Raw genomic sequence first — 27,703 nt, 5'->3', positions numbered from 1 at the left:
CGGGGGACATTTAAGAACTTCGGTTACATGCCAACATGCAACATTCAACAGCACACAACATTTGATTGCATAATTGTTTTGGCTTAATATCCAATTGATGGGAAATCCAGGGAAAAAACTAGGAAAATCATGGGAACCCTGGCGGCGTCAGAGACCGTTTAACCCAGCTGCTATAAATATTTTCCCAGTTCCCAGTGGCCATGCTAATCAGCGCTGTCAGCCGCCAAGAAATTTACTTCTGCATCTTTGGGATGCACATGGCAAATCTATCTGATTCTCGGCGTCTCGAAAAAAAAATGTCATCCATTCTCGTCGCCCGTTCTTCCTTTCCTCTGAACTTAAATTAATTTATGCAGTTTGGGGCCTGCTTTTCCTGTGCAGATTAAAGCGTGGCGGCATTTAATAAATTGCTCTTAAATTATGGAAAAAGCGGAGCATCAGAGATTTATGGAGCAGACACAGGAGATGGGGAGATGTGTGTATCTTTCGATAGGCCTTAATGCGTATTTAGTGAATAGCGATAAGCCTATTGTATGTATCTCACACCGAAAAGCATCATCATCATTTTGTGATTATCATCGATCTATGAATACTTTCTGATCAGGGCATTTCACATCCGAAATTCTGCCTCCATTGCTGACCCATTAAACCAAATATGTCAGATGGCGTCGTTAATGTTCGCATTGAGGATCGTTTGGGGTGTTCCGACGGAATCTTTTGGGCATCGGGGTCGCCCACGTTTTGGCCCCCGTCTTTCCATTTTCTGTCTCTTCAGGTTGGTTATCTGCATTTATTTCAGTCCACGCTTTGACCTTATAAATCAGAGGAGTATGGGCCGCTGCATATAGATGCTAGACAAGGAGAACACACCAAATTTGTTGGATTTATAAATTCGTTCAAAAATCTAAACATAAATGTTTGATTTACGCAACGTCTGGAAGGTGGACTGAGGGAAAGATTTGTTGATTTATCTGACTAATTTCAGCAGCCATCAAGTAATTTTGATCTCGAACAAATTGGAATTGGCAGCTATATACATGGTCCCCTTTGTAAAAAGTCGGTCGCTGAGACTTTCCAAATGTTTGCGTGAAGTGGGGAAAGAAGAAACATTTTTATGGAGCAATTATAATTTGAAATGAGCTGTAAATTCGGGTTGAAATGAACATGGTCTTGTATTGATTCAATAGGGTTATGTGGGCTTTTAACTCAATTTAGATTTTATGGTTTCTTACATAAAGTTTCCCATTTTCTTTACTATAAATTAACTGATTTTGTACTAAGTAGGCAAAGAGTTGTGCTGGATTTTTTGGGTGTTTTTGGGTTTTTGCGACTGTAAATAAGTCAGAAAATCGCATTAGGTCGTTTTTAAATAATACTCTGTATATCAGAGGACTCCACGGATTTTATGGAACCCTCCGAATTACTCTGAAAAACTTGTTAATCCTCTAATGTTAAGCAATTCCACTGTAAAGCCTTTGCACAACAATTCCGTGCGCAAACAACAACTGGCAGATGTACGGCGTATCTTTTTGGAATTCCTCAGAAAGATCTCTTCAAATTTGCATAGCGATTTGCGTCTCTCCTTGTCCGTCTGATGATCTATTTGCGCAAGTGAATTTTCGCCAAGGGGTGGACAGATAGCGATGTTGGTTCTATGATCTATGAATGCACTGACAACACATGGATTTATTACCCTTGCATATGGCAACAGAAAGTTTCACTGTAGTTGTCAGCCAGCAAATGCCCGAGTGGTGTGCAGGTATCCAGTGTTGATTTAACCCAAAGCCAATATAATCTTATCGCGGGAGTTTTTGGGCGTATTTTCATACGTGGTCTTCGTTTCGTTCCCCTTGCCTTCCTCAGGTATTTGCAAAATAAAATGTCAACATGCCGAGCACACGTGATAAGATAAAGCCTCCAAGGTATTTGGTCTGTGGCATTTGTTTGTGGCTGTTTTTTCCTGGAATTATTCGCACCAAATTGTGCAATCTACTAAATTTAGATCGTCGGTCCTTCTCCTGTAAGTTATTAATAAACTTTTGTTTACCAAGTGCCTAGATAGTGCCGAAATTCGAAATGAATTTCCCAAAAAAAACAGGGAAATCCATCATACTTGGAACTCGCTAATGGATGATGATGGGAATAGCATGCGCTGATGGCCTGATGATTGATTTATTTACACGCCGATGATGCTGCCCCTTTACCGGCGGACATGACTGTTTCTGTTGTCGTCGTCGACACCTCAGTCATTTGCTTACGAAACCAAACATTACCAACCACCATTGGCCCCAGTGGGTCTATTTCATCCGACTTAAACACTGGATAGTGATAAAACGGTCAATGTCGGGATTCTCATGCCGACATAGCTCGTTACTCATTCCAGAACTTCCGCCGCCTACTTTGACGTCAATGCCTTGACATTGTACTCCCAATTTGATTCCCAAATTGAACTGGCTGCAATTCGAAATACTTTTTTTGGTAGGGCATTGGTATTCTTCGATCATTTCCAATGCAAAACATTGTCATGGGTCGATGTGCGTCGAAATCAAGTATCTTATACTCAGGCGAAAGATTCAGAAAGCACAAAACGTATTTAATAAGACAAAAATAGATTTCAACGACAGGAATCTTAGTTATACCTATTGGACAACATACCTATTGAATAAAAACATAAAAATCTTTTTGTTCGATTTATCAACCCATTTAATTTAAAAAGCGTTGGACTCGAAGTACTCGTAATAATATATTTTATGATCCTCTTCTTTCCTGACGTCTATCTCTTAGCTTTTAATTTTTATTATACTTCCTCAAGTTGGCTGACTCATAGAAAAAACAATTGGGTTGCTTTTATTTCCACTTTATGGAAGTGCATTCTTTTTGGACTGATGACAAGGAGAAATTTTCTGTTTTTTTTGTTTAACAACAGCAATCAACGCCTCGCAGTCATGAAAATGAGGCAGAATGCATAGAATGGAAACCCGAGAGGAAAATCTATCTATGCCCCCTTCGGTTGTTATTCTTTCGCCTGGGCAGGCAAAGAAGTATCTGTCTGACTAAGCATTCCCAGAAACACTTCACTTGGTGCCGGGTATCCCGAAAGGAATCCGCAGTAAACACTTTCACATGCCTGGTCATAAAATCTGTGTGTTCCCTTGTTTATTTCGCAAAGTGAATCGGAATTGGGTTAGCATTTAGTGCCGCCTCAGCGGAAAGTACAAACGCGGAGGAAGTCAGCATAAGGTTGCAATGTGTGCGCGCCTCATTCACTTGCCCTCTGGTCATCAATGAATGTTTATGGGCTGTGGGCCCTCGAACTTCCCTCATCTCCCGATGAGTGCGACAAAGGCAGCGACAGACGGCACGGATTTGATTACAAACCGAGGTCGGTTCTTGCGGTAATTGTGTTGGCCCTTCTGGAAACGCACTCGGCAGGAGGTCCCTCTCTGCATCACAAGAACCACTCCTAAGAAACAATAATATTCCCTGGCTACTGTTACGCGACGTCTTCATTATATCAGCCTTATCGGGAGTCACCGCTTAACATTTGCCTGCCATCGAAAGTTGATTTTCGTGTTTCGCTGCTCACCCACCAATCGGAATTCTTGGGAAAGTGTTGCAAGCTCTGCTGTAAACATGTCTTTTTTGAGGCAAGCACTTGAAGTGACAACCACAGATACATCGAGCCACTTCCCCCTTCACATTCTTACTTTTGTTTTACATCATTTTTGGCGCGTAGTCGCAATCGATGCTGTTTTGTATCTCACGAATGCCTCTGCCAGATGTGGAGCAATTATTGCGGTTCTCTTTGTGCTGGATGCTACAGTGTTTTCTTTGGGGAGCTGGGACCCATGCCAAGTTCACACTGAATGAGAGATCCAATTGCCTTCTGACCCTGGATTTAGGTTGATCCTGGTTGGACCTGGGAATTTTTTCATTCCTTTATAGTAATGAATAAACGGCTGCATTGCCTATCGCTTCTTCGATATAACATTAATTCAGATATTCGATATATTATTGTGTTGGTAATCACACATCCAAATATTCGTATTCCTGCTATAGTTTCTCAAGAAACCCATCAAGTCTCCTCTTTCCAACCAGTTGTTATTGCACAGCACTTCAAAATGCCACAGTCAGCTATTTGACTCTTTTTTCGTGGAGTCCAGGAATGGATCTTGGCAGCCTCCTTGGCAGTATCAGGAGTCTAAGGAGGCGGAGGAGGCCATAACTTATGCTGCCCATATACGATATGAGCTCCTTTGTTTTCTGTTTTGTATCTCAATTTTCAATGTGACCGTAATGAATGGCTGCAAGATCTCGTTCTGCCTCCACATGTGGGAGTAACTTGCAACCGGGCAACCATTGGGACATTGGGACTGCGACTGCTCATGAATTATGCAAACACTGGCAAATCGCAGGCACAGGAAAACACGCTGATCTCTGACAGTTTCCCTGGCTGTTCCGCACAGGCAAAACAAACAAATTGTTTGTTATTATCGCTGGGTGGCGTAGATCGCGTCAAGAATCCGGACTCCGATACGGCCTGTTCCTCCGGATCGCAGATTAAGACGCCGCAAGTCGCGGCAAATTGTCAAACGGGCCGCCAGCTGCCAACAATTTACTTAGGCCCTTCTTCTTTTCTAGATCCCCCGCCATCCTGCCCATTTCCAGCTTCTTCGTTATGTATTTATTTTGCATGCCTTATTTTTAGGCCTGCACACAATGTGTGAAATCGCCGACCGTTCTGGGCTGAGTTGTTTGAAGTCTGAGATCTATGATTTCCATGATAAATGGAACGCTCAAAGTTTCCAAAGTTTGCAGTAAAGTATCTATGTGTGAGAGATTCCATTTTATATTCGTGGTCTGATCAATTTGGTAAACGAAAGACAAAAGTTTTTAAGACATTGGTCTATTGGCCTTATACAAAAGTTATAGAAACCAATATTATTATTTCGAAATAATATAAAATCTGTTGAATTCAGATAACTAAAATGAAACCTAGCACATCCCAGTGGCAGGGTATAAATGTAGGGTATTACAAATTTAAATGTTTATTTCGGGTATAGTAAGTAAATTAAAGAAACAAAGGTATTTTATTTAAACTTCACGACTTTCGCACTCTATGGATGACACGACTTCCTCTGACAAAATTTCCACATCAACTGACTAGCTTACATTTATAAGGCGTAATTTTTAATGAAAGAGGGTGATGGATATATATTACTTTGATGGAAAGGGATAGGAACTCTTTTGCGATTTTGGCTGATGAAAAATGCTTGAGGTTGCGGAACTCTGAACAGTGTGTCCCCATGTGAAATTAAATAGGTTGCTGTAAATCCCTCAATATATCCATATCCCACAATCGGCTATCCTGAATCTTCATTCGCCCCTGAATGAACCCCATTTTTTCATATATTCGGCTGCTGTTGTAGTAATATTTGGTCCCTCCTGATTGCCTTCTTTCTTTACTTCATAGCGTCCATGATTAAGTTTTTTAGTTACTTTGTATGGGCCGAAAAATTTTGGACGGAGTTTCATTCCAGTTCCATACTGTGTTCTTTTTATGGCAACCAATTCACCTACAGCATATTCAGTTTCTACCTTCCTTTTTTCGTTAAAACTCTTTCTGTTTTCTTGCTGGACTTTCTCTATATTTTGCTGAGCTTTCTTTCGTATCTCTTCACGTTCGTCATTTAGTTCTTCTATTTCTAAGTTTTCAAAAAGTTTCGAGAATTCGTCGTCCCTCTTTCTCATATTCAATCCGGTCAAGACTTGGAACGGACTGTACTTAGTTGTTCGAGGTGGAGTGTTGTTAATTATCTGCTGAACTCTATCTACGTGACGATACCAATTCAGAGGGTTTTCCTGGCACATTTTGCTGAGCATCGGGATGACAATTTTGTGAACTCTTTCCACTTGGCCGTTACCTCTGGGTACGCCTGTGGTGATGTGTAGAAGCTGGATTCCTTCACGGTTGCAGTACTCGTTAAAGAGTCCTGAAGTAAAAGCGGTGCCCCTGTCAGTAACTATTCGGCGAGGATTGCCAAAAACTGATGCTTGCTTTTCCAGTTTTTCTAAGACTTCTTCGGTTCCAGTCGACTTTGTTGGATAAAGCCAAACAAACTTGGAAAATCCATCCACGACAGCCAAAATGTGGTTATAGCGTTTCTTCGTGTCGGTGAGGGGTCCAACGTGGTCGATATGATAGGTTCCGAGAGGTTCCTGAGCCTTGTCAATGGGACTGAGTAACCCTTCCTTTTTTCCACGCTTGGAGTCGATGATGAGGCATTCCACGCATGCTTTGACAACTCGTTCTACCTTCTGTTGAATTCCAGGGATATAATACGACTTTTCCAGAATATCGCGAGTCTTCTTTATACCGAAGTGGCCCTCCTTGTGTGCTACGCTGATAATTTCCTCTTCCATTGAATTAGGAACAACTAACAGCTCAAGAACTGCGTCTTTGTACAGGATATTATTTTTTAGGAAATAGTCTTCGTAGTCATCGTTGTTGGTTAATATGGATTTTACAGCTTTTATCCAGCTATCGTTGTCCTGTGCCTGCACTAAACGTGACTTTGTGGAATCTGCGATTAGAAAGCATGACAATCGGCTTAATGCATCCACGTGCCTCATCTTGGTTCCAGCCCTGTGTTCTACCTTAAATTCAAACTCTTGCAGAGCCATGGCCCATCTGGCAACTCTTGGTGGTAGGTCATCCTTCTTGATCGTCATTGCGAAGGCGTTGCAATCGGTAACCACAGTAAAAGGTTTACCAAGGAGGTAAACTCGCCATTTTTTCAACGCATTTACGATTGCTAAAACCTCGAGCTCGTAGGAACTGTACTTTTCTTCACAACCGTTTGTCTTCCTGCTCATAAACTCTACAGGATGGAACTGCTGATCCTCCGAGTCTCTTTGCATTAAAACGCCTCCAAAGCCATACTTGCTTGCATCTGTATGCACTTCGGTTGTGGCTATCGGATCGAACAGTTTGAGTACTGGTGCTGACACTAGTAGCTGTTTCAAGAGGTTAAACGAAAGTAATCCTTGCTCTGTCAACGTGAGATTTCTGTTGTCCTTTTTGTTGCTTTTCATCCGAAGAAGGTCGCTTAAAGGTTTTGCTGTGAGGGCGTAGTCTTTAATGAAGCGCCGCATGTATGACGTCAGACCCAAGTAGCGCTGCAAAGCTTGTCTGCTTTGAGGAATTGGAAAATTGACGACTGCTTTAATCTTCTCGTTGGTGGGTGCTATAGTTCCGTTCTCAATAGTGTAGCCTAAGAAATTGATCTTGCTCTTGAGAAATTGTGCTTTTTCCCACTTGATTCGTAATCCAGCCCTCGAAGCTACGCTCAATACTTTCTCCAACGCCTTCAGTCCTTCAGATTCGTTCTTAGTTGGCACGATTATATCGTCCATATAGACAACGATTGTTTGCGCTTGAATGAGATCCCTCAACGTAGCCGTGACATAACGACAGAAAACAGCAGGAGAATTTGAGATACCAAACGGTACATGAGTAAATTCGTACTGCCCGTTATGCGTCACGAACGCTGTGAACTTCCTAGATTCTTCTTCAATCGGCACATGAAAGAATCCGTTCATCATGTCCAGGGTTGTGAATATTTTTGAGCCCTGCAACCTGTCGAGAACATCGTCAATTAGACTCATCGGAAAATTGTCCTTCTTGATTTTTTGATTGAGTCGACGATAATCGCAACAAAATCGTCTGGATCCGTCCTTTTTAGCTACCAGTACCACTGGCGAAGCATACTCTGAGGAGCTGGGTACAATAATTCCCTCTGCCAACCACTCCTGCACTTGCTTTTCTATGAAACACTTGTTCTCGTATGACGTGCGTCTTGGGCGTTGATATACAGGAATGTCGTCTTCCAAAACGATTCTCATGCTTACTGGAGACTCTATCGATTTTATTGGCTTGTACTCTGTAACAAGCTGCTGTACCTTTAGCTTTTGGCTATCGTCTAGGTGAGATAAATTAATTTTATCAAGAACAGAACTTTCTTCGACTATCTCCGTGACACACATTCCATTAAATGTCGATGCAAAGTCTCTCTCTTTTGCCCTGAACTCGACGCCGTTGGAACTGAAAATAACGTCGACTGATTGTAGAACATCGTTTCCCACAATCGCAGCGTACTCGAGTTCATTTTGTTTAGCGACATGGAAAGTTACTGAGAAGCATACGCCATCTGCTTCAAGATCGACGTCGAAGCATCCTACGGTCACAAGTTCGCCCTTGCCGATACCTCTCAGGTGCTTAACTTTTGGCTTTAGCTTCAAGCCGTCAAAACTTTTGAAAATGTCCTCTCTCATCAAACACAAGTCACATCCCGAATCAATCATTGCTATGAATGTTACTCCCTCAGCTTTCATCTTTTTGTAAATGAGTCCCTTCGCAGCCTTCTCTTCCAGCACGTTTGCAAGCTCTTTCTTAATGGAAATAGTTGCTTTCTTCTCATCGCAATTTTTAGAAATGTGTCCTTTCTTGTTGCACTTGTAACATATTACTTCGCCCTTGCAATCCTTAGCGATATGGCCTTCGCTGTTACACTTGAAGCATTTTCTTAAAAAATTGCTCTGAGTCTGTTTACCTGTCGATTTCCTGTTAAAATTGTCTTTAGAATTTCCCTTACCCTTCATCTTTTCGTAAATAAATACTTCTTCTTTAAGTTCCCTAATGGATTTCGCTCTATACAACCCTGCCTTGTTGATCTTGCTATCTGGGATTCCATCTACGAAGTACGATACTAGACTTTCCTCATCAAGATTTATCGGTTTGCTGATCTCCATTAAACTATAGAGATATTCGATGCATGTCTCTTTTGGTTGTTTTTGCCTTTGGCGCAAAATCTTGTGTATCTCTGCCGAACATAGTTTTTTACCGAATTCTTCCTTCAACGCGTTTTTTAGCTCAATCCAACCCCTAACTCCACTTATACTTTTGATATAAAGCTTGGCTGCTCCAATCAGAAGTTGCTTAGCATAAATGAATTTCTGCAAATTATCCCAACCCACGGTAACTGCAACGTCATCGAATTCAGACAGCCAGTGATTGACGTCTTCTTGTTCGGAGCCTGAAAATGATGATACACTGTCCTGAATATCGCGTAGGGTAAATCTCGAGCTACTAGGTTGAACCGCTTCTTGGTAATTGGAAGAACCACTAACACTCGCACCATCCTCATCAGCATCGTCGTCCTCATCGTCAGCCACAACTAATCCATAATGATCGAACAACCGATCCTGCAAAGCTCCTTTTCTGCCAGTTGTATTCAAACCTAGTTCGGATAACTTTGCCCTTAGAAGAGGCACTGTCATAGCGAGGATCGTTCTAGCATCCATGGTAATGCGTTTAAGCCGTTTACAAACAGTGGTACAATTCAATATCTAAATATTTTGATACAAAGTAATAATTTAATTAACGTTAAACAATTCGTGTGATCAAAAAAAGTTCGAATCAGATTCAATATGTGAAATCGCCTCAGTCGCTCACCACGCCCAATTGGATTTTTCTGTCTTCTACAACTGCTTGAATTTTTGCCAATTCCAGTCCACTCAGCTTCTCCAGCTCGTACTCTTCAACAATGTCGACACACCGCACTGCTTGATCGTCTCGTCCACTTTTTACAAATTGCGTCGTTTGCAAGTTCTTGCAGCTGCTCTATTCGCCACAGGGAAACTTTTGTTGTAGCAAAAGTAGCAAGTGGCCACTCCGTTGCTGTATGTCGTCCTTCTCTTCTCTCGCCAATAACACCCTCGCCTTCGTTGCAAGGATCACCTCTCGTTGTCCTCCTCTCACAGGCTACCTTCGTTTTCACCTGCGACCGTGTCGTCAAAATTCGATCACAGGCACTGCATCAAATTGTCGTCGAATTTTTTTTCGTCGTGTTTCATCAGAATTGCTTTTCTTTCTATACTGCGTACATTACTTCGTTGCGGGTTTTAGCGCGTTAGTTTTGTGGGCACTCACACAATCAAGTTTTGCACAAATTTTGGAAATTTTTCGTGGTCTTCGTGGTCTTTTTTCGTGGTCTTCTTCCTCTAATACACAAATCTGCTAGTCGATTTGTTTAACTGTTCAGATTTTTCTCGGCTTCAATTGTTTCTATAACAGGTACTTCCCCCGCTTTAAACTGTTTCTTTTCAGCTTTTGCTTCGTTCTTTGTCGCGGCAGTTTTTCGATGTGTTAACTCACAGTTTTCTCTTTGTTCTTTTACTTTATCCCGGACGAGCCCCCAATAATTTGTAGGGTATTACAAATTTAAATGTTTATTTCGGGTATAGTAAGTAAATTAAAGAAACAAAGGTATTTTATTTAAACTTCACGACTTTCGCACTCTATGGATGACACGACTTCCTCTGACAAAATTTCCACATCAACTGACTAGCTTACATTTATAAGGCGTAATTTTTAATGAAAGAGGGTGATGGATATATATTACTTTGATGGAAAGGGATAGGAACTCTTTTGCGATTTTGGCTGATGAAAAATGCTTGAGGTTGCGGAACTCTGAACAGTGTGTCCCCATGTGAAATTAAATAGGTTGCTGTAAATCCCTCAATATATCCATATCCCACATAAATACGATGAAGTTGTTTCGTGGTTTATGGTTCTTTGGAAACAAACGAACATAAGTATTATGGGATAATTAACCCACTAATGTAGTGTTGGCGCGGAATCGGAGGAGTGGCACCGAGAAGTGTTTTAGAAGCGGGAAGGGTCAAAGACCCTTGCCAGTCGAAAATGTATTAGATCGCCAGAAGCCAAGTAAATATATTTTTGGGTAGGTTGTACACCCCAGCAGCACTTAATTACTGCTCAGTTAGCTTGCCTTTCTCCATCGCACACAGCATGTCCGCAAACTCTGCCCCCTCATCAGCTGTCACTGACCTGGCCAACCCCGAAAGCGGAGATGGACGTCGAAGTGCATCGCGGAGTTGTAAAATTGGAGTTTCATTAAGATGCACATCTTAATTGCGCCCGCAGCTGATGCTGATCCCAACCGGCGCTGCGGCCGAAGAAGACGATCCTGTTTTTCACTTTCCACCAAAATGGGCACGTCCACTTGCCGATCGATGGATGCCTCTATTGTTTTACGAGGAGTGGCTGTATCCCCTGATAATTGATGAATTTATGACCTAACATGGAGTGCCAGTGCCAGTGCCACAAGTTGCCCAATCACTTTTACCGATCGCCCTTCTTATCGCGTGCCTCCAGCTGCTGGTCCCCGTTCTTCTAATTGGATGTCGCCGGGGCTAATCTGGCCCCCTAGCTAATGGGTGGGTTAAGCCGGCAAAGGGAATTTCCGGGAATCGCTTTCAATGCATTTTTTTCGGCCCGCTCCGACGTGCTCCATTTTAGTCCAATCTCTTTTGTTTCCGCTGCCGACACTTGATTTCAGATTTCTCCACCGATTTCTGATTCCGCTGCTTCTACTGGCTTCGATTCGGATTTGGATCCATTCGCAGTTTCGATGGAACCCGCAGCTTCTGCATTGTTTTCCGAAAGTGGCACGTTCTGGCCATTTATGGCGCACGCATGGCCAGCAGCAAACTCGAGCTGATTGCCCAGCGGGTCAGCATTGTGGCCAGTTGTGGTTGGAATGGAGATGTTAAGCAAGAAATGTTAATAGTGCACTATGGCGACCTACCCCAAGTTGATCTCTGGCGTGGGCATGATCCATAACAGAGACGGCCATGGTATCATACATAGCTGAGCCAATGGTTTTGGTTCTTGTATAGTGTGACATCTCCATTTATTTACCTATTCTTTCTATTCTTTATTAAATAACTAAAAGCTGGTAGTTATATTTTTTTCTTTGCATCATATTTTAAAAGAGCCAGTGAAAATTTGCAAACAAATTTAGTAATTTACCATAAGAACTTAAAAAGTGCAATATAGTGGCTTTAACGACATTTGTTCAATAAACTTTGTTGCGTAAGTCTAGTTGCTAAACTTAGTTACTCACTTTTGATAATACCTTTTCAAAGCCTCCTGATATCGATTTGTCCGTTGGTCCACAATTAATAAATACTATTTGGCACATCTGGCCAAATCAATAGTTCCATTATCCCGGATAGAGTGACACATCAATTGTTTTCTCGTTGCACATCCTCGAAAGCTGTTAGCCCAAGGGAGAGTTCTAATTTCTTGGATGAGGGGGTGGCTCTATACAAATGTGCAATAAAATGCTATGGCTTTTGTTGTTGGTCCCCTGATGGTCATACAAACAGCTCAATTAGTAGTCAACAAATATTTGCAGAGACTTCTTCCTCATCCTTAATCGTTGATTGGGCGGTATGTGGAAACAGAACTGAGGCAGGGGAATGTTGAGTCAGGTGCCATAATTCCCAAAAAACCAATTTCATTTTCTCGCCCATGGTAACCGCAAAAAAATAGCTGAAGGGAAAAACACAACAATTCAGATAAAACAATTGACGCCTACATTTTACTCAAGAGCGATAGTAGAAAATCCATAAATACGCGTGCGTATATAAACATGTATGTGAATTTAGTCTGATTTACATACATTATTTATTCAGCTTCTAAATTGCAAATGGAAACATGTTACGAGGTGTTATGAATGAATGGCTGGGTAGGTAAGAGCTAAGGCAGCAATATGACACCAACATCTCTTATTTGCATATTTACGAGGCTCCCCCAAATTATTACAAAGAATGAGAAAGGGTGGGTGAATGATATACAGGAAAGAGCATTAATATGGACTTACTAATAGAACAAGTAACTTAGAGTTGGGTTTACGTTTTATAAAAAAGCCAAAAATCAATGATCAAGCTAAAAGCTTTTTTTGGTTTTAATAAAAATGATATAAAATTATTTCAGATTGCTAGAGAATTTAATCCCAAAGATTTTTTATTTATTTTAATATACAAAATACTGCTATCCAAGGATACACATGAACCCTTCAAAGACCTCTCTGCCTGTAACGAGCCAATTAGTGGGCTTACATCTGGATGTGTTCCCTCTGGTCATTTCGCTGACATTCTGTGTTTGCTGCATATTTTTCTAACCCTAAGCAGACAAAATATCCAAAAATTGCCGACTAATTCTCTGGAATGCGGGTGGGTTCCAAACTCATCTCATTTCACATCGTACTGTTTTTGTATTCAGAAACCGGTTGCTTGAAAATGAATGCCAAGCGTGACAGCAACAAAGATTCACGGAGGATGGGACATCGTTCTCCAAAGCAAACACAGGATAATGATAATGAGTGTAGCGCAGGATAATGCACATGCAAGAGGGATGGCCCGAGGGGTAGAAGGGATTCGAGTCGACCCAAACCAATTTCCATGTAAATTTGATTGACCAACTTTCTGTGATATGAAATTGGAGAAGCCCACGCTTTGGAGTGGAAAAATAGAGTGTTGTTCGAAAATTTATATGGCTTTACCATTTTAGATAAGAACTTAAATCGAAGGAAAGTCGCTATTATGTCGCCACTCCCCTCAGAAGTGTTGGAAGTCAAAACAAATCAAGCAAATTAAATTAAATCAATCCCCCCGACAACGAAAGTGACAATAAAACTCAACGAGTGTCGGAGTTTTTTGTATTTTATTTTTCCTGGGGTCCGGTTCTCCAATTTTCGAGTTGCCTTGGCCTGTCTCGACTCCGTCTTCGCTCTTGACGTGACTGAAGTGGGCGTGGCACTTGGCATGCAAATCATGTCAAATGTCACACTCAGCTCAGTTCTGCTCAGAACTGCAGCTGCAGAGACATCGGGTGCTCCTCGCCCTGGTTCTCTGTTCGAATCTGAATCTGGAGTGGGTAACAACTTCCCTTTTGTGCGGAACGGGTTGCCTGACCTTCAACATTGACTTGTTGAGGAGGTGTTTGTATGGTTCCTGCTCTTTTTCGATCCCAGGACTTCTCATGTCCTTCGAGGTGTACACAAATGTGTTTGGACAGCTGCCGCATCGTGGTTCGAACTTTGAAGGCGGCTACTGTATTGAAATGTCTCTTCGGGAGGGTAATTTGAGCTTGGCCGGTCCACCATTCTCCTTCTTCTGGCTAATTGAGCTTTCGGGGGTAAACATTCCGCTTAATGGAGAACGTCTGCACTTGATATGCTCCTCGAATATAATCGATGTGGGTTGGATTGGTTGTCTCGCATAACGAAATGTTTGTCATAGCCAAATAGAAAAGAGAAGAAGATATGACGAGGGCAGTCAACTTGAGCACACGGGGAATATAATACGGAATGCATCAGATATATGGTTATTGGACCTGTGGGGGATGAGTTGTATGTGATATCTTTTTGAGAATAAGCTTAACCCTACATTAGTAATGTGCTGCATTTTTTCGTAAATATTAATACCTAATGAGACCAATGTAGTACCTCAAGTGTCAATATTAGAATTCCGATGTATTAAAAAGCTGCCAACAAATAGAACCCTTTAAGAACTGCAGAATTTACTATTACAGACTGAGACCTTGAGGTTATAATGTCATTGAGTTAAATTGGATACAATTGGTAAATGGTGTTAATTTTTGGAACAAAAAAATACTTATACTCTTTAAAAATGGAAAATTATATTATAAATTCCCACAAATCTTAAAGCCAAACATCTCGACTTCGATTTGCTGCCGACCTCAACATCTACGATATTGGTAGCTATGTTAGCTAACAGAGCGCTTAACATTTACGACATTGAAAATGTATCTGCAAAGAGCAGCCACAACTTCTGAGTTCGTCGTCGATTCAGTCCACAGAGTTGCTCGCTGCGGTGCGGACCTCGTTCGGGAGTTCGAGATACAAGAGATACGAGAATCGATTCGTGCCAACCAACTAAAAAAGCCGACCGAAAGATACGGGGAACAGCGATTTTACTACGTTTGTGGTTTGGCAGCGTCTTTTGTTTTTCGGCATCGGTTTTTTCGGCTGCCCGCGGCTAAACTTGAAATTAAAGCTGATTCGGCGAAGCCAGATACAAGATACATATGCAGATGCGAGCTTAATGCTGATCTGCAGATAGACAAACAGTGAAGTGAGATAAAAGTGGCGAGATACTCCGCGAACCCACGTCGAGATACTTTATTTATATTGTCCTGGATTAAATATATCTAAAAACATCTCGATTGTGGCCGTCAACATGTCGAGCTAAGCTGCGACTGCTCCAGCTCAAGTCAACCCAGATCGCGGATCACAGATCACATAACCGAAGATGCTGGACAAGATGACAAGCTCCTCCGTGTCGGTGTCCACCTCCTGCTGCAGTTCGAATGCCACCAATGCGGACCTAGACTACGATGTGCCTGTCTCGCGGCGCATCCTCATTAAATCGGTTAGTAGACCCTCGCGATAAGCCCAATCATAAACTGCCGCACTTTATGCGTCGCAGATTGAGCCATCCTGGAGCTGGCGAGGAAGCTATCTGCACGGCTCATCTGCTGTTGTGACAGTTGGGCTGGAAAAGGAAACTGTAACGGATTTCTCAACTTGTATCTTTGGCAGCTGTCGGGGGAAAAGTTTCCGCGATTTTCGCCATTCGCGTTCGTTATCACCTCTCTAGCAACACCGTTTGATGTGCCAGTTTACGGCGCAGGTGAGATATCGCAATGTCGTGATAACTCAGTCGATGATGCCTGCCTGTGCTTAAAGCCTCTAAAGTGTTCGGTCGAAAACAACATGAGCTCACCGTGGTAAACAATCTACGAGTGATTCCCTCCAGATATTTTGGTTCTTAGTTAAAGGAGCCTTTGATTAGATTGGAATCAAGTGAGATAAGATTGAGGCTCTGGAACTCAACTGAAAATGTAATCTTTAACAAACGGATTTATTCAGGTTGCACTTAACAGTATCAACTTATGTTGATTGATAGTTTCCAATATGTTCTAAAAAAAGACAAAAGGCTTATTTTTGTAAAAACGACGCTCCTTCGTGACAGTAGGAGTTGTTATGAATGTTTGTTTGTTTTAGTTAATCTAAACCCAAGATCTGGACGCAAACATTTTGTAACATTTTCCCAGCACTGTACACTCCTCAGATATAAAGTCCAATGGTTCGCTCTGGAATGAACTATCATTACAGATCCATTTGAGTTCATTTAGGCGTACTTAAAACATTCCAATTGATTGAAGTGTGGATGGCAAGTTATTTCAACTGGTTTCTTGCTTTTAGATGAGAGGAATGATTTAAGAGCCGCGACAACTGCGAGCGAATGCTGATCAATAGATTTATGCTGCCATATATTTTCATCAGAGGCCCAAGAGTCACTCAATCAACATCAGCCGCCTTCCCTAGAAATGGAAACCGTTGACGCCACACGCGGACATTAATTCTCATCAATTTCCCAGCTATTCCTGGCCAGACCCACTTGTGGCATTCAAAAATGAAGTGTCGAAGCAGGGATGTGTTCTGTGCTGTCTAGACGGGAACGGTGGGGCGCCCACTTAATCAGCGAGCGAGGAGCGATAGATTCGAGATGTCCCTTAGGGAGTCTGTTCTGCGGTTATCCTCGAAGATAACCCCTGAGCCAGACCTCCCCTGACTTAATCTTAATTAATAACAAGGCCTGCGATAGGGGAAGCTACTTGGGTTTTGGTCTTTTATCTGTTTTTCTTTTCAGTTTGCTTGACGATTTAGGGTTTTCAGGGTTTAATGTGACGCTCAATTAAGACTGATTAGATTTGGTAGTGGAATTGTTTCGCCGATAAACGTCCTCAGCCCTGGACTTGCCCTTATCGAAATACCTCTCCTTCGGTCTCCCATTGCCCGATAAGGATTCACCATCACCCGGCACTTCAGTTTGATTTCCCGCACTACGTGCGTGGTCTTGGCCTACGAGCATTCAGGGCCTTGTGGGGGCTCCCCTTGGCTTAATTGTTTATGGAGCTTCTCACTTGGCCCTTCAATCAGTGCTCTGTTCGCAACTATTAATAACTGATTTCATTTGCAAGGCACTCGTACCTTGGGGGTAATCCTATCCCCCAACAATTTTTCCCTTAATTGCCGGCCTTCAGTCAAGCGCACATCCTCAGGATAGGAAGGAGTTTGGAAGGGGAACCACTATTAATTTCCATCAGTCAGCGGCATGCTAATAAACCCTTTACCCCTTCGGTTTTCCTATAATAGAGAGGATAACGTGACACGCTTGGTATGGACTTGGAGTTATGGATCAAAGTAAGCTCCATGAAATTACGTTTAAAGGGACTCTCGACCACGTCTTTGCCAATCACTATTAGTTCCAGCGTCTAGTCACTAGCCCATCTCCATGGCGAAGTCTTTCTCAGACATCTGAAGCAAGGCCAAAGAACGCAGGAAACCCATCTTCGGATGTTTTCCGCTGTTTGCATTTTGAAATCTAAGCTGAGAACCGAACCGGCTCGGGGGACCATATAGATGCCTTCTCCAGACTCCGAGAGCCAGTCTAGCCGGGCGTCAATTACTTTTCGCATTTGTGCGCATTTGGAGCACATTTATTTTAATCTCACCTGTGTCTCTTTCGCTGCGTGTCTCTGATGGATGCAGCTGGTCCACATGCCCCGCGGCAACCCTTCAATTACGTGAAACTTTGTGTCAGCGACTGTTAGGCCCCAGAACGAGTATCCTCCAACTCCTGGACGGCTGGACGAGATCGGGCCATTACAGTGCCCGTGATCATGTCCGAGACACGACTCTTGTAATTAGCCGTTGTTGTTTATTTAATTTCAAGCTTAATAACGACCACAGCACCGGAATATTGAGTGCCATGGTGTGCAGTGTGGAAAGGGGAAAGGGGAAAGGGTTGGGTGTTCTGCGAGTGCATTTGCATTTGCATCTACATCTCTCCGCCAGACACACTCCGTCCAACAGCCGTGTAAGACTCGCCTGCTCGTAAGCAAGCTAATTTATTTCAACGCTCAAGTTGTGCAAACATTTTCGAATTCAAATTTGTCCAACAGGTTGCAATGGCTGCAGACTGCAGTTGTTGCTGTCTGGTATTGGCAGTTGTGAGTTGATGAATGTGGCAAGGTTAAGGCCCAGGAGGGGCAAGTGGTGACAGAGCTGACTGATTGGAAATGGCTTAAGGAATGTTCATTAGGCCGAGGGAAGGCAGATCGAAAGAAGAGACAAGTATCTCGCATAATTTCTTGAACCCCAATACACTGCACTTTTCCGGCATATCATATCGCTTTTTAAACACAGCCAGCGAAGAAGAAAAACTTTCGCTTTTGTGTACTATAGTTGTTTTATCTTTTCGCGTTCGACTTCGACACTCGAGTTGCGTTCAGTTCAGTTCACGCAGGCATTTACTCATTCATTATCTAACAGTCATGTGCTACCAAGCGAGCATTGGCCATCATTTTAGCCAAGCAAACATGTCGGCCAAATGGATTATAGGCCAACAGCTTTATGGAGTCGAAAGTGTCGATAATGAGAAAGCACTCTTCGAATAGTTGGCAGGTGGAACAGAACAGAGCAGAAACGTGCCGGTTGCAAGGAAAAGATTGGAAAAGACCGGTGATAGGGGGACAGGTAAGCCGTCACTCCCATTTAAACCATGTAAACAAGCGGTGAATACAGGAGCTGCGACATGCAGAAGGAACCCCTGGCCTTTGTTTACTCACAAGACTCACAGAAGACCACTGCAAGCTGGCTGTGTTTCTGTCTGTTACGTGCGCAAGTTCGGATGACATTATGAATTACAAATCTTACATGTCACGTTCTGGACCCTCGAAAGGGGAAGGTTTTACTAATTGCCCTCTGGCCGGAGAAGTCCTTCACAAGTCGTAGAACCCGCGCCGGCGACACTAAGCATGTGATGAGTATCTGAGGCGCGTTGTTTACGGTGTTAACAGCGAGTAAGCCATTCCAAATTGGCCTGGCCTTAGCAGCGACCGATAATTTGCACCATCTGCCCTGCCCCCCGCAACACCGGAAATTAAGAGACAGGGGTCCGGGTCTCCTCTCGGGATAAGGACGGCAACTGGTCACAACGGAGCAATAAAAGTTACATGCAACCCGTAAGTGGGCTAGGCCATCAGCAGTGCAATGATTTGAGCACTCCGCCTGAGGTGGCTGACGATCGTTCACATCGCCATCAACGACTCGAGCCACTTAATGGGCCCATTTACACCAAAACGGAGATGGGCTACTGAAGTTTTAGCAGACCAGTTATAATATGAGCAATTTCTGTCGTTCGTTATATTTCCCTTAATCTCAGATAGAAGAGCTATTCGAGATGATTTTCCTCACATCTAATTGGAAAGCGAGTAAATTGAAGTGAGTTTCTCCACCTCATTTGCTTACCAATCTCCAAAGTGTCATCCATCAAACTTCTGGGTCTTGTCATCTCACTTTCAATCTATTGGCTGCGTGGGCCCAACATCCGCAGACGAAGGCTTAAAATAGTCCCAGAACGTAATCCATCATAAGTCGCCTAACGAACGATAAATAGCCGAAATGCCTCTGATGCGTTTCGTTCCCAAAGCCGACACTCGAAGTTCACGAGGGATTCTCCTCCTCAAACTGGTTAGAGGAAAAGAAGAGTTTAACAAAGGCCACCAGCCATCGAAGGTAATTCCTCGGGCATGAGTCACGTCCGGGGTATTCCTCCGACCTAATCTCAATGTCAGTCAATGGGGCTTAATGACTTAAACTTCCAAAGCGGGGGAAGTTCGTAAAATAAATCTTGTAAATTGCTCGAGAGGCCGGCCCAAAGTTAATTGAATGAATGAATGAATGAATGGGTTTTTTTTGCCCTTTAAAAAACTGTTTTACAACTTTCATGGCTTGATAAGTTTTTTGATTTTCTTATTTTCCTTATATTTTATTTTGCGTCTTCTCTTTTAGAGTTGAATTTTTAATTTATAAATTGGATTGCATTGTCGGGGGACTTTTTCTTTTATTTTTTCTGTTTGCCCCAGAGCCTCGTAATAACTTTGTATTATACAATGTTTTAAGCATGTTAGCTTTTATGAAATGATTGATCTTTTTTTTTTCAAGATTTTATGACTGAGTTCTGGTCGTCAGTGTTTTTTGTTTCCTTTTATTTTCAGCACATATGCACATCGGAAACAATTCATTATAAACACATTTTGAGCCATTAAAATAAATGTACAAAGCTACAACAGCCAAACGATACAGACACGCTTGGAAATTGATTTTTGTTCGTTTGTTCGGCTGATTCACTTGCCACAATTGAATTTTAACCGCTTGGGTTTCTCTCTTTCCTTGGGGAAGTAATTTTGCAACGTTTTTGCGTACTTCACTTGAAATTGCTGCGAAGGTCGACAATACTTTTGTGTGGATTCCGTTTTATTTGTTCTTTAATATTTAAAGTCAACAATTCGCATTTCGTTTTTAGCTTTTTCCTTTGTTATAATAATTTGTTTTATTTTTTTTGGCATTAATTTTTCGTTCAGAAGTTACTTAAGGTAATTGAAATGGCATATGTTTGCTTTGACGCCTGCTTTGTGAGTCATTTTCCGCGAGATGGACACGTTGTGGTATCGAATTCGGATGGTCAAAATATACTTTTTAAGCTTGCAAAAACCACAAGCCACAGAAAGAGCAGATCTTACTGAGCACGCAAAAACCTTTTATTTGCTGAATTGATTTAGCCCTTGCATTATATCACACTTTTCTATACACCATTAAAGTCTGAGAGCGATTTGCCCGAGTTGGGAAGGCAATGCAAATTGAATGAGAAATACTTGGAATGCGAGTGCAATTGACTTTTGCATTTATTGTCAATGGGCGAGGCCTGCAGTGCCAGTGCCACCGAGGGATCAATTGCCCTGTCATTGACTTGCTCCCGGCTCACTGGGTCCATCCTAGACGAGCAGCTGACCCGGAGTGACATGTGGCGGGGAAGCCGGAGTCGCCTTCGTGCACTTGTCACTGCAACTCACCGTCAATGGCGCACCGCCTTCGACCTAGTCTCCATTCGAAACGTGTTTCCCTGCCCAATTTGGCCGGCTGGCTCGGAGTTTTATTGTCACACCGCATTTTATTCGGATTTTTTCTCTTTACTTTGCTTTATTTTTTTTTGTTTCTTTTATTTTTTATTTTTTTTGCACACAACGAGCTGACGAAATGTGTCGAAAAGGCCGCCGCGAGAGAAGTAAACATTTTGTTTATTTTCGCAAACGGAAACCAGTTCAACACGACATATGGCGTTTTATTACAATCTAGCAAAATATTTTATATTTTTCACGGGCTGAAACTGCTGGTTTCTCAGAAACCTTTAACCAGTCATAACCCTAGTAAAAGTCCGAAGTCCGTTCATCAACGTAAGAAGGTGACGCATTCGGGGGCTTAAGCAATAGATAACTGGGCAGGTAAAATGCAAATGTTGGGGGTTTGAAAAGCATTGCACAGATAGCGGATTGCGTCAGCGGTTCTTCCTACAGTCTTTTCTACGTTTTTTTGTCTGAACCACTTAGTTGTTAAGGTATATTGATCTCCAAGAGCCGACATAGCTTTCACCTTCAACATTTTCAGGGCTGCCCCTGGTATCCCCTCCGTTTCCCTCTTCAATTTCATAAAATTCTGTTAATTAAATTTGACAAAAGTATTATCTGTCACGCAAGCTAGCGCTTGACTTTAGACTGTTGCCACTTTATCAGCATTTGGGGGTCTGGGTTATCAGTTGAACGCCGAAAACGAGTTCGCATTTCTATTGGAAATATTGCCAAGCCATCGACATTGATTGGATACGCTTTTCGGCCATATATGTATTGTACAGTACTCCAGAGTCACATGGCTCTTAATGTGGTTAATGGTCTCCTCAATCTGTAGAATAAAAACAAATTGTCATCTTGTCGGTGAGGCGGGCGAAATTTGTTGACTTTTGAGTGCTCATTAAGCTTTTTGTCGGTGGCTTCTTCGCTTTCTGTATCTCTGCGTCCCGGGTTATTTATGAGCCAAAACGAAATGTGCAAAAAGCTGCTGGCAAAGCGAGTCGTTGGGTTTGAGTAATTGAATGGTCTGGGCATGGATCGAAGCTACTCCTGGAATGCATAAATAACCGAACCTAAGTTTGTTTGGCCAAAACTGTTGCTTACTCTCTGAAGAAGGGGATTAAGTCGGAGATATTGCTTATGGCTGTGGTCCGTCATACGCGAACATTAAAAACAATAAGTGGCCCGGCAACTCTTTCACTTCTGCGGTCCGAACCGTAGCCCCTGGGCTTTGATTACTTTTATCAAAATCACTGGAACATGTAAACCTTTTTCGGTGATTTATGACAGAGATTGAGTGCGGACTGCCTAGGAGGTGGGAACTCTTTTTCAGTTCCGTTGCCGGGTTTCGGGAAGGCAAGACGGGCGATCGGAGAAGTATGCCCTAAACAAACCAATTAAAGTCGTCCGCGCAAATAGGCAAACAACTGTAATTTTTGTAACCCACAAGCCACAAACCTACAGGAATTGCTTTTCGTTTGCCGGCAGGCAGGCGGAACTTCAATCTTCCAATTCTCGACTTTAAATATTTGCCCCTTCAATTAGCGCTGTGTGAAAAGCCGAGTGAGCTGGCGAGATGGCAGCGAAGAAAGCAGCGACAGCCCTGGAGTTTTGGATCTATGGATCTGTGGAGCTGTCAGGGGCCCCAGCCCAGCAAACATTGGAGCTGGTTTTTTGTTTGGGCAACACACTCGCGGTCCAGTGTCACTGCGACGGCACTGAACTTCAAGTGCGCTCATTTTCCTTTTGACATTTGAACGCTTCCATCGCGCTTTCGAAATTGAAAAGTAGAATAGCCGCGCAGCTTGGTAAAACGGGTTTCGAAACTACCCAACTACGTGTACAAAAGCTATGCCCGTACATACAGATATATCAGACCTGAGGAGCGGGTTGAAAGTTCAGCAGCGATTGAACGCTCGATATTGTAATCGCTGGCTCCCTCGCCCTCTTTCACTCCTTCTACACATAAAACAATTTTAGTTGATTTGGATTGGGTACTCCTAAAAGTATTTCAAAGATATTTCTAATTTGTTTAAGTTATAGCTTCTACAATATCTACAGCTTAACAAGACCTTTGCTTTCCGAAACTAATCTAATCTTCCGAACTAAACTATCTAATAGATTCTTAACAATATACGTATTTTTTCTCTGTGTGTCGAATGGGGGAGTGCTGTGGGTTGAAAAGGTGAAGGGGGTAGGAGCAGTCACGGCGGCTTTGTTTTCTTAGCTTTTTTGCAGAGTTCAAACGTTCGTTTTGGATTTTGTACGGTGCGGTGGCGAAATTAAAAGCACCACGCTTAACCCGCAACAACACAGATACATACAGACCCATACAGGGACAATTACACATTCATTGAGCGAAAAGTTTACCCGAAAGGCTACAGTCGTGTCCAGCGAATTAGATACAAAGGCCGAATAAGAGAATTGCCATCTTGAGAAGATGAGTCAAGAGGTTTTTGAAGGGGTAGCAGCAGTAAACAGTACCTAGTGGATAAAGATCGGGGAGGGTCTTAATTCCTCGCTCCTATCCCGACAACCCCGACTGTTGATGTGTCTGCCTCTAACAGAAAAGCAACCCGAAATCGGATAAAAGAGAACCTACCCAAAGTTGACCTGAAATTCAAGCTAAACTAATGAAGCGAGCGCGGCATGAGCTAAAACAAAAACCAAATCGCATTGTTTCTTTCCGTCTTTCTTTTCTCGAGTTCTCTGCACTTTTTTGGAATTCTTTTTAAAAACGTGGTAGCAGCAAAAGATTTGCAAATTTGTTACCATAAGAAACATGAAAACCAAGTTGAAAACGCAGATCAGCAGACGCAGTTCTTATGAATGATGGAAGCAGAGTCAAAGTTTGGTTTGCGGAAAGGGTCAGTGGTCAGTTTGAAATTCCATTGAAACCGCCTGCCTTGCGGCTTCTTAAAAGTGCAAAAAGCAGACGTGAAATGGAAAACAACATAAAAACCGCTTTATTATGATAACACGCAAAACAAAAAACAAGAGAACTCTGCCCGCATGAATACCCTTTTTATAATTATTTCGTTCTCTGATTTATTTGCAGAAACTTTATGCCAAGGCCATTTACGATAATTATGCAGACACGCCGGACGAGCTGCCCTTCAAGAAGGGCGACATCCTCACAGTCATCGAGCAGGACACGGAGGGTATTCAGGGATGGTGGCTCTGCTCTCTGCGCAACCGACAGGTGAGTTGGGTCCTCGGGTCGGAGATCTTCGCAGGGGAAAGAAAGAACCCAAATCAAGGCATATCCCGGCACTGAAATCTCTCGTTGACTGAAAAACAGAATAAACAATCCGGTTATCACATTTGAACATAACGCTCTATCGAAAAAAGCACTAGTGGCTTTAAGATGTTTCACTTTTTTTTACCTTTACCTCTACCTTGCTTTTTACCAAACAGCTTGATCATATAATAAACCCTGACCTTAGTCTTGTTAAAGTATCTCAAATAACTTGGCTTTCTTATATAGAGTACAATTTAGATTGCCTTCATTTTGCTCTGTGTAATGGTACCATCAAACCTAACAGGAAACTGCCTTCCATTTTGTTGGGTCTTTTGATTCTCATTTCTCAGACTGAATTTCTTGTTTCGGTTCTTAATTTATCCCTCTGGTTGCGGCTGGGCTCTGTCTGCATTCGTAATTAAGCGATCGAAACATTTGCATAAGTTTCCCCGTTTTATTGCGCCGAGTGGGCTAGAAAATCCTCATTTAAATTTTAATTTAATTTTCCATAATTATTTGTTTTGCTGAACCCCGTCATCATCGCCGGCACGTGGCCCAATTGATGGCTCTGCATGCGGGAATACGCCTCAAAAGAGTCTGCGCTTATAAATTACACATTTGTAGGCCTTTTAATTGTGCTTGCAGCCGAAGTAACAATCATCATCGAGATTATAGCCCTAATGGCTTACATCAGAGAGGGCGGATGGGGCGTGGGCATTACCAGGCGATTACCAAAGTGCATACAACATTATCTGGCACTGAATAAAGAGGTCGAAGCTGTTTGCTCCGCCTTTGATAGCAAACAACATGGGAATGGAGAGATATATTGTTTGAATCAGTTAAGCTTATACTGTGTGAAGTATTTAGATAACGGTGAGATCTCTAGTACCAAGGAAGTTATTCAATAACCGTAGATAATATAAACCAAAACATGTTTATGAGTTTGGGTTAGATCTGTTAATATTAAGGAACGTTTATTTACACCTAAAAGAGGGATAACGATTGAAGTAGAAACATAGTTAGGCGTCAGTCAATAAAACAAAACAGAACGAACAAATTGAATACTTGATTTACAACAGAAAGATCGATTCTTAAATCGTAAAAAGAAATTTAGTCAAATATTTAAAATATATAGTTATGCTTTGTCTTACTTCGAAGATCTTTTTGGCTTTATCCGCTCACTAACTTTCTAGTCGTATGTTCATTTATCAATCGCACCTATTTCCATTCAAGTCTTTGGCCTCAATTTTCGATTTTGCTAATTATCTCAGCGCGATCGCTCGCCCCGGGCAGCCTTGAACCCTCCCCCTTGGGGGAGGCATTAAGCCCCATACTCACTCAGCACCCCAACTCCCCCCAAGAAAGCCGAGAGCCCAATGCCTGAGACCAAACCACTTTTCAAACTGAAGCAAAATTTTAAATTTCTGCACGTCGTTCGGCAGCAATTTTTAATTAACAACTCAATTGGCGCCGCAAAAATAAAAACAACCTCATTGGTGGGGCGGTCGACGATGATGATGGTGTCAAAACATATATCAAAGTGGAAATCAAAAGTGCCAGGCGCGATATGGATACCTCTGAACGCCATGGCGATACGGTCTATGTCGGGCAATTGTCGCTAATTAAAAAGTAGAGGCAGCTTTTTAATGGAAACAATTAACCCAAAAACGGCCAATTGAGTGCCGACAAGAGCAACAACGTGTGGCATAAATATTAACAACAACATAAATAACAGTGGCAAAAAAACGCAATCAACTTTCGGCATACATTTTTAGGTGAAACACATGTTGACAAGATTTTCTGTCGGCTTTGATGTGGCATATATTTTTGGAGAATCGCACGAATCTCTGTCAAAACTTGCATTGAGCATGTCAGTCGTTCAAAAACGACACGAAATATGTCTCGTAACTAAAACCAACATAAGATAGATCGCACTATTTTTCCTTACATTTTTTTTAGTTCTCTTGAGTTATATATTCCATTAATTTATATATGTTTTCATTAATAATTCATAAAGCGTTGAGTTGATTAAAAGCCAATCAAAATCAATTGAGATCAATGAGCCATTCAGTCATTTATAAAGGCGTAGAATTGCAAAAGTTTCTCAAGATGGTGTGTTTTTAGTTACATTGTTTAGTTTGTTCCATATCTTTTTCCTCTACGCGTTAATTAATTTTATCCTAAATTCGGCATTAAATCTAAATTTCTCCCCATTGCTCTTCGTATATTTCAGGGTCTTTGCCCGGGCAACCGGTTGCGCGTCTTGAACTCGTACGACTCTGGATGCTTCTCCCCGTCGCCGGCCAGCTCCCCGATTCCGTCCCTGGCGGCCAGCACTGCTACGCTGAACAGCTCCATCTGCTCGGCGGAGATCTACGAGAACGGTTCCATCATCAGTGCGGCCTCGTCCTCGAACTCCACTTCGGGAGGGGTGAACGGAGGATCGGGAGCGGAGTCCACGGCGGCTCACCGCGGAACGAGAAGATCGTGGCACGTCTCGCCGAACAAGGTAGGTTGGTCGTCCTCGTCCCGGATGACTTGTCGATTTCTTAATTTTCCGCTCCGTCTGCCTTTGAAAACCAGGGAACAACATACAGCGAGCAGGGAACTGGGATTCGGGAGGAAGTGCATCTTAATTGATTTCGTTTCTTAGCCAATTTTACATCCTCTTGCGGCTACTGAATTATGATTTTCGTCGGGAAAGTGAAAGAAAGTATTTTCTTGGCTCCTGCGGTTCGCTACGTCGCTCCATCATTACGCTCTGAGGGGTCCATCGCTCATCCATCTGCATCTCCACGATGCGAATGCGATCCCCTGCCTTTTCCACGTCAACTGCGTGTCGTAATTGTGCAATTAATAAGAGTTGCGAGTGCCGATCGTCGGTTCACGGGGATAGCCTCTTGGGGTCCGCAGCTGTCCAACTGGTTTCTCCTTTGCATACGGCTCGTAATTTGCCAATTTGTCAGCTGGACATGCGTTTTATTTGCATTTCTTTCACTTTGATTCGATTTGATTTGCAAATTAAAGGAAACGAACAATTTGGCACCGAAAGAGCCCGACTGCAAGATTGATAGAGAAAGATCATAGATGGTTGTGATCATCCTGGTTGCCAGGAAGGTCTAGTATTCCAGGATCGGGTGGAAGTGATTATCCATCAAAATACTTGGTGGTGTCATCCGACGGACCGGATTAATTGACCGACCTTACCACCGCATCCCTAGAGCTCGCTGACCTTTGGCAACCCAGACAGACGCCCACATCCATGGATGGCGTGTAGTGACTTTCGCTTTCCCAGCCGACTCGCTGACTGACTGACTGACTCGCAGGCAAATCAAATAAAATGAAAACCAAATTACAGAGTCGTAAACATTTCCTCGCATTATCGGCAGCTATCAATCTTAACTGGAGGCAAGTGAAACCATAAATTCAAATTCGAACTGGAGGAGAGCCAGCAATTTGACTGCCCCACTGCAAATTACTTGTTGTTGGGAGAGTTGCCGTCGGAGGCGAAGATTTGGAGAAACCTTTTGCCTATT

At 42.6% G+C, this 27,703-nt stretch overlaps 2 protein-coding genes across 5 annotated transcripts in view; both read left to right on the top strand.

Moving 5' to 3' along the window:
• The window catches only part of LOC108013204 (DC-STAMP domain-containing protein 2), a 38,074-nt gene extending 13,950 nt beyond the window's left edge, over positions 1-24,124 (top strand). For all 3 annotated transcript variants that reach the window (XM_017078914.4, XM_017078916.4, XM_017078918.4), the window contains one exon: positions 23,985-24,124. The gene's annotated coding sequence lies outside the window, so the exon portion shown is untranslated. The remainder of the gene's footprint in view (positions 1-23,984) is intronic.
• Positions 1-27,703, top strand: part of p130CAS (Serine_rich_CAS and FAT-like_CAS_C domain-containing protein p130CAS) — a 35,768-nt gene that overhangs the window by 2,661 nt on the left and 5,404 nt on the right. The window contains exons 1-3 of one of the 2 annotated variants that reach the window (XM_017078911.4): positions 14,743-15,324; positions 23,985-24,128; positions 26,401-26,676. In XM_017078911.4, the coding sequence (XP_016934400.3) occupies positions 15,205-15,324; positions 23,985-24,128; positions 26,401-26,676 (540 nt within the window). In that variant the 5' untranslated portion in view covers positions 14,743-15,204. Of the gene's footprint in view, positions 1-14,742; positions 15,325-23,984; positions 24,129-26,400; positions 26,677-27,703 lie in introns of those variants that run through there. The other variant, XM_017078910.4, reaches the window with a different exon arrangement.

This window comes from Drosophila suzukii, chromosome 3, assembly GCF_043229965.1.
Source record: "Drosophila suzukii chromosome 3, CBGP_Dsuzu_IsoJpt1.0, whole genome shotgun sequence".
NCBI classification, from domain to species: Eukaryota; Metazoa; Arthropoda; class Insecta; order Diptera; family Drosophilidae; genus Drosophila; species Drosophila suzukii.
This window is presented reverse-complemented; position numbering and strand designations above follow the sequence as displayed.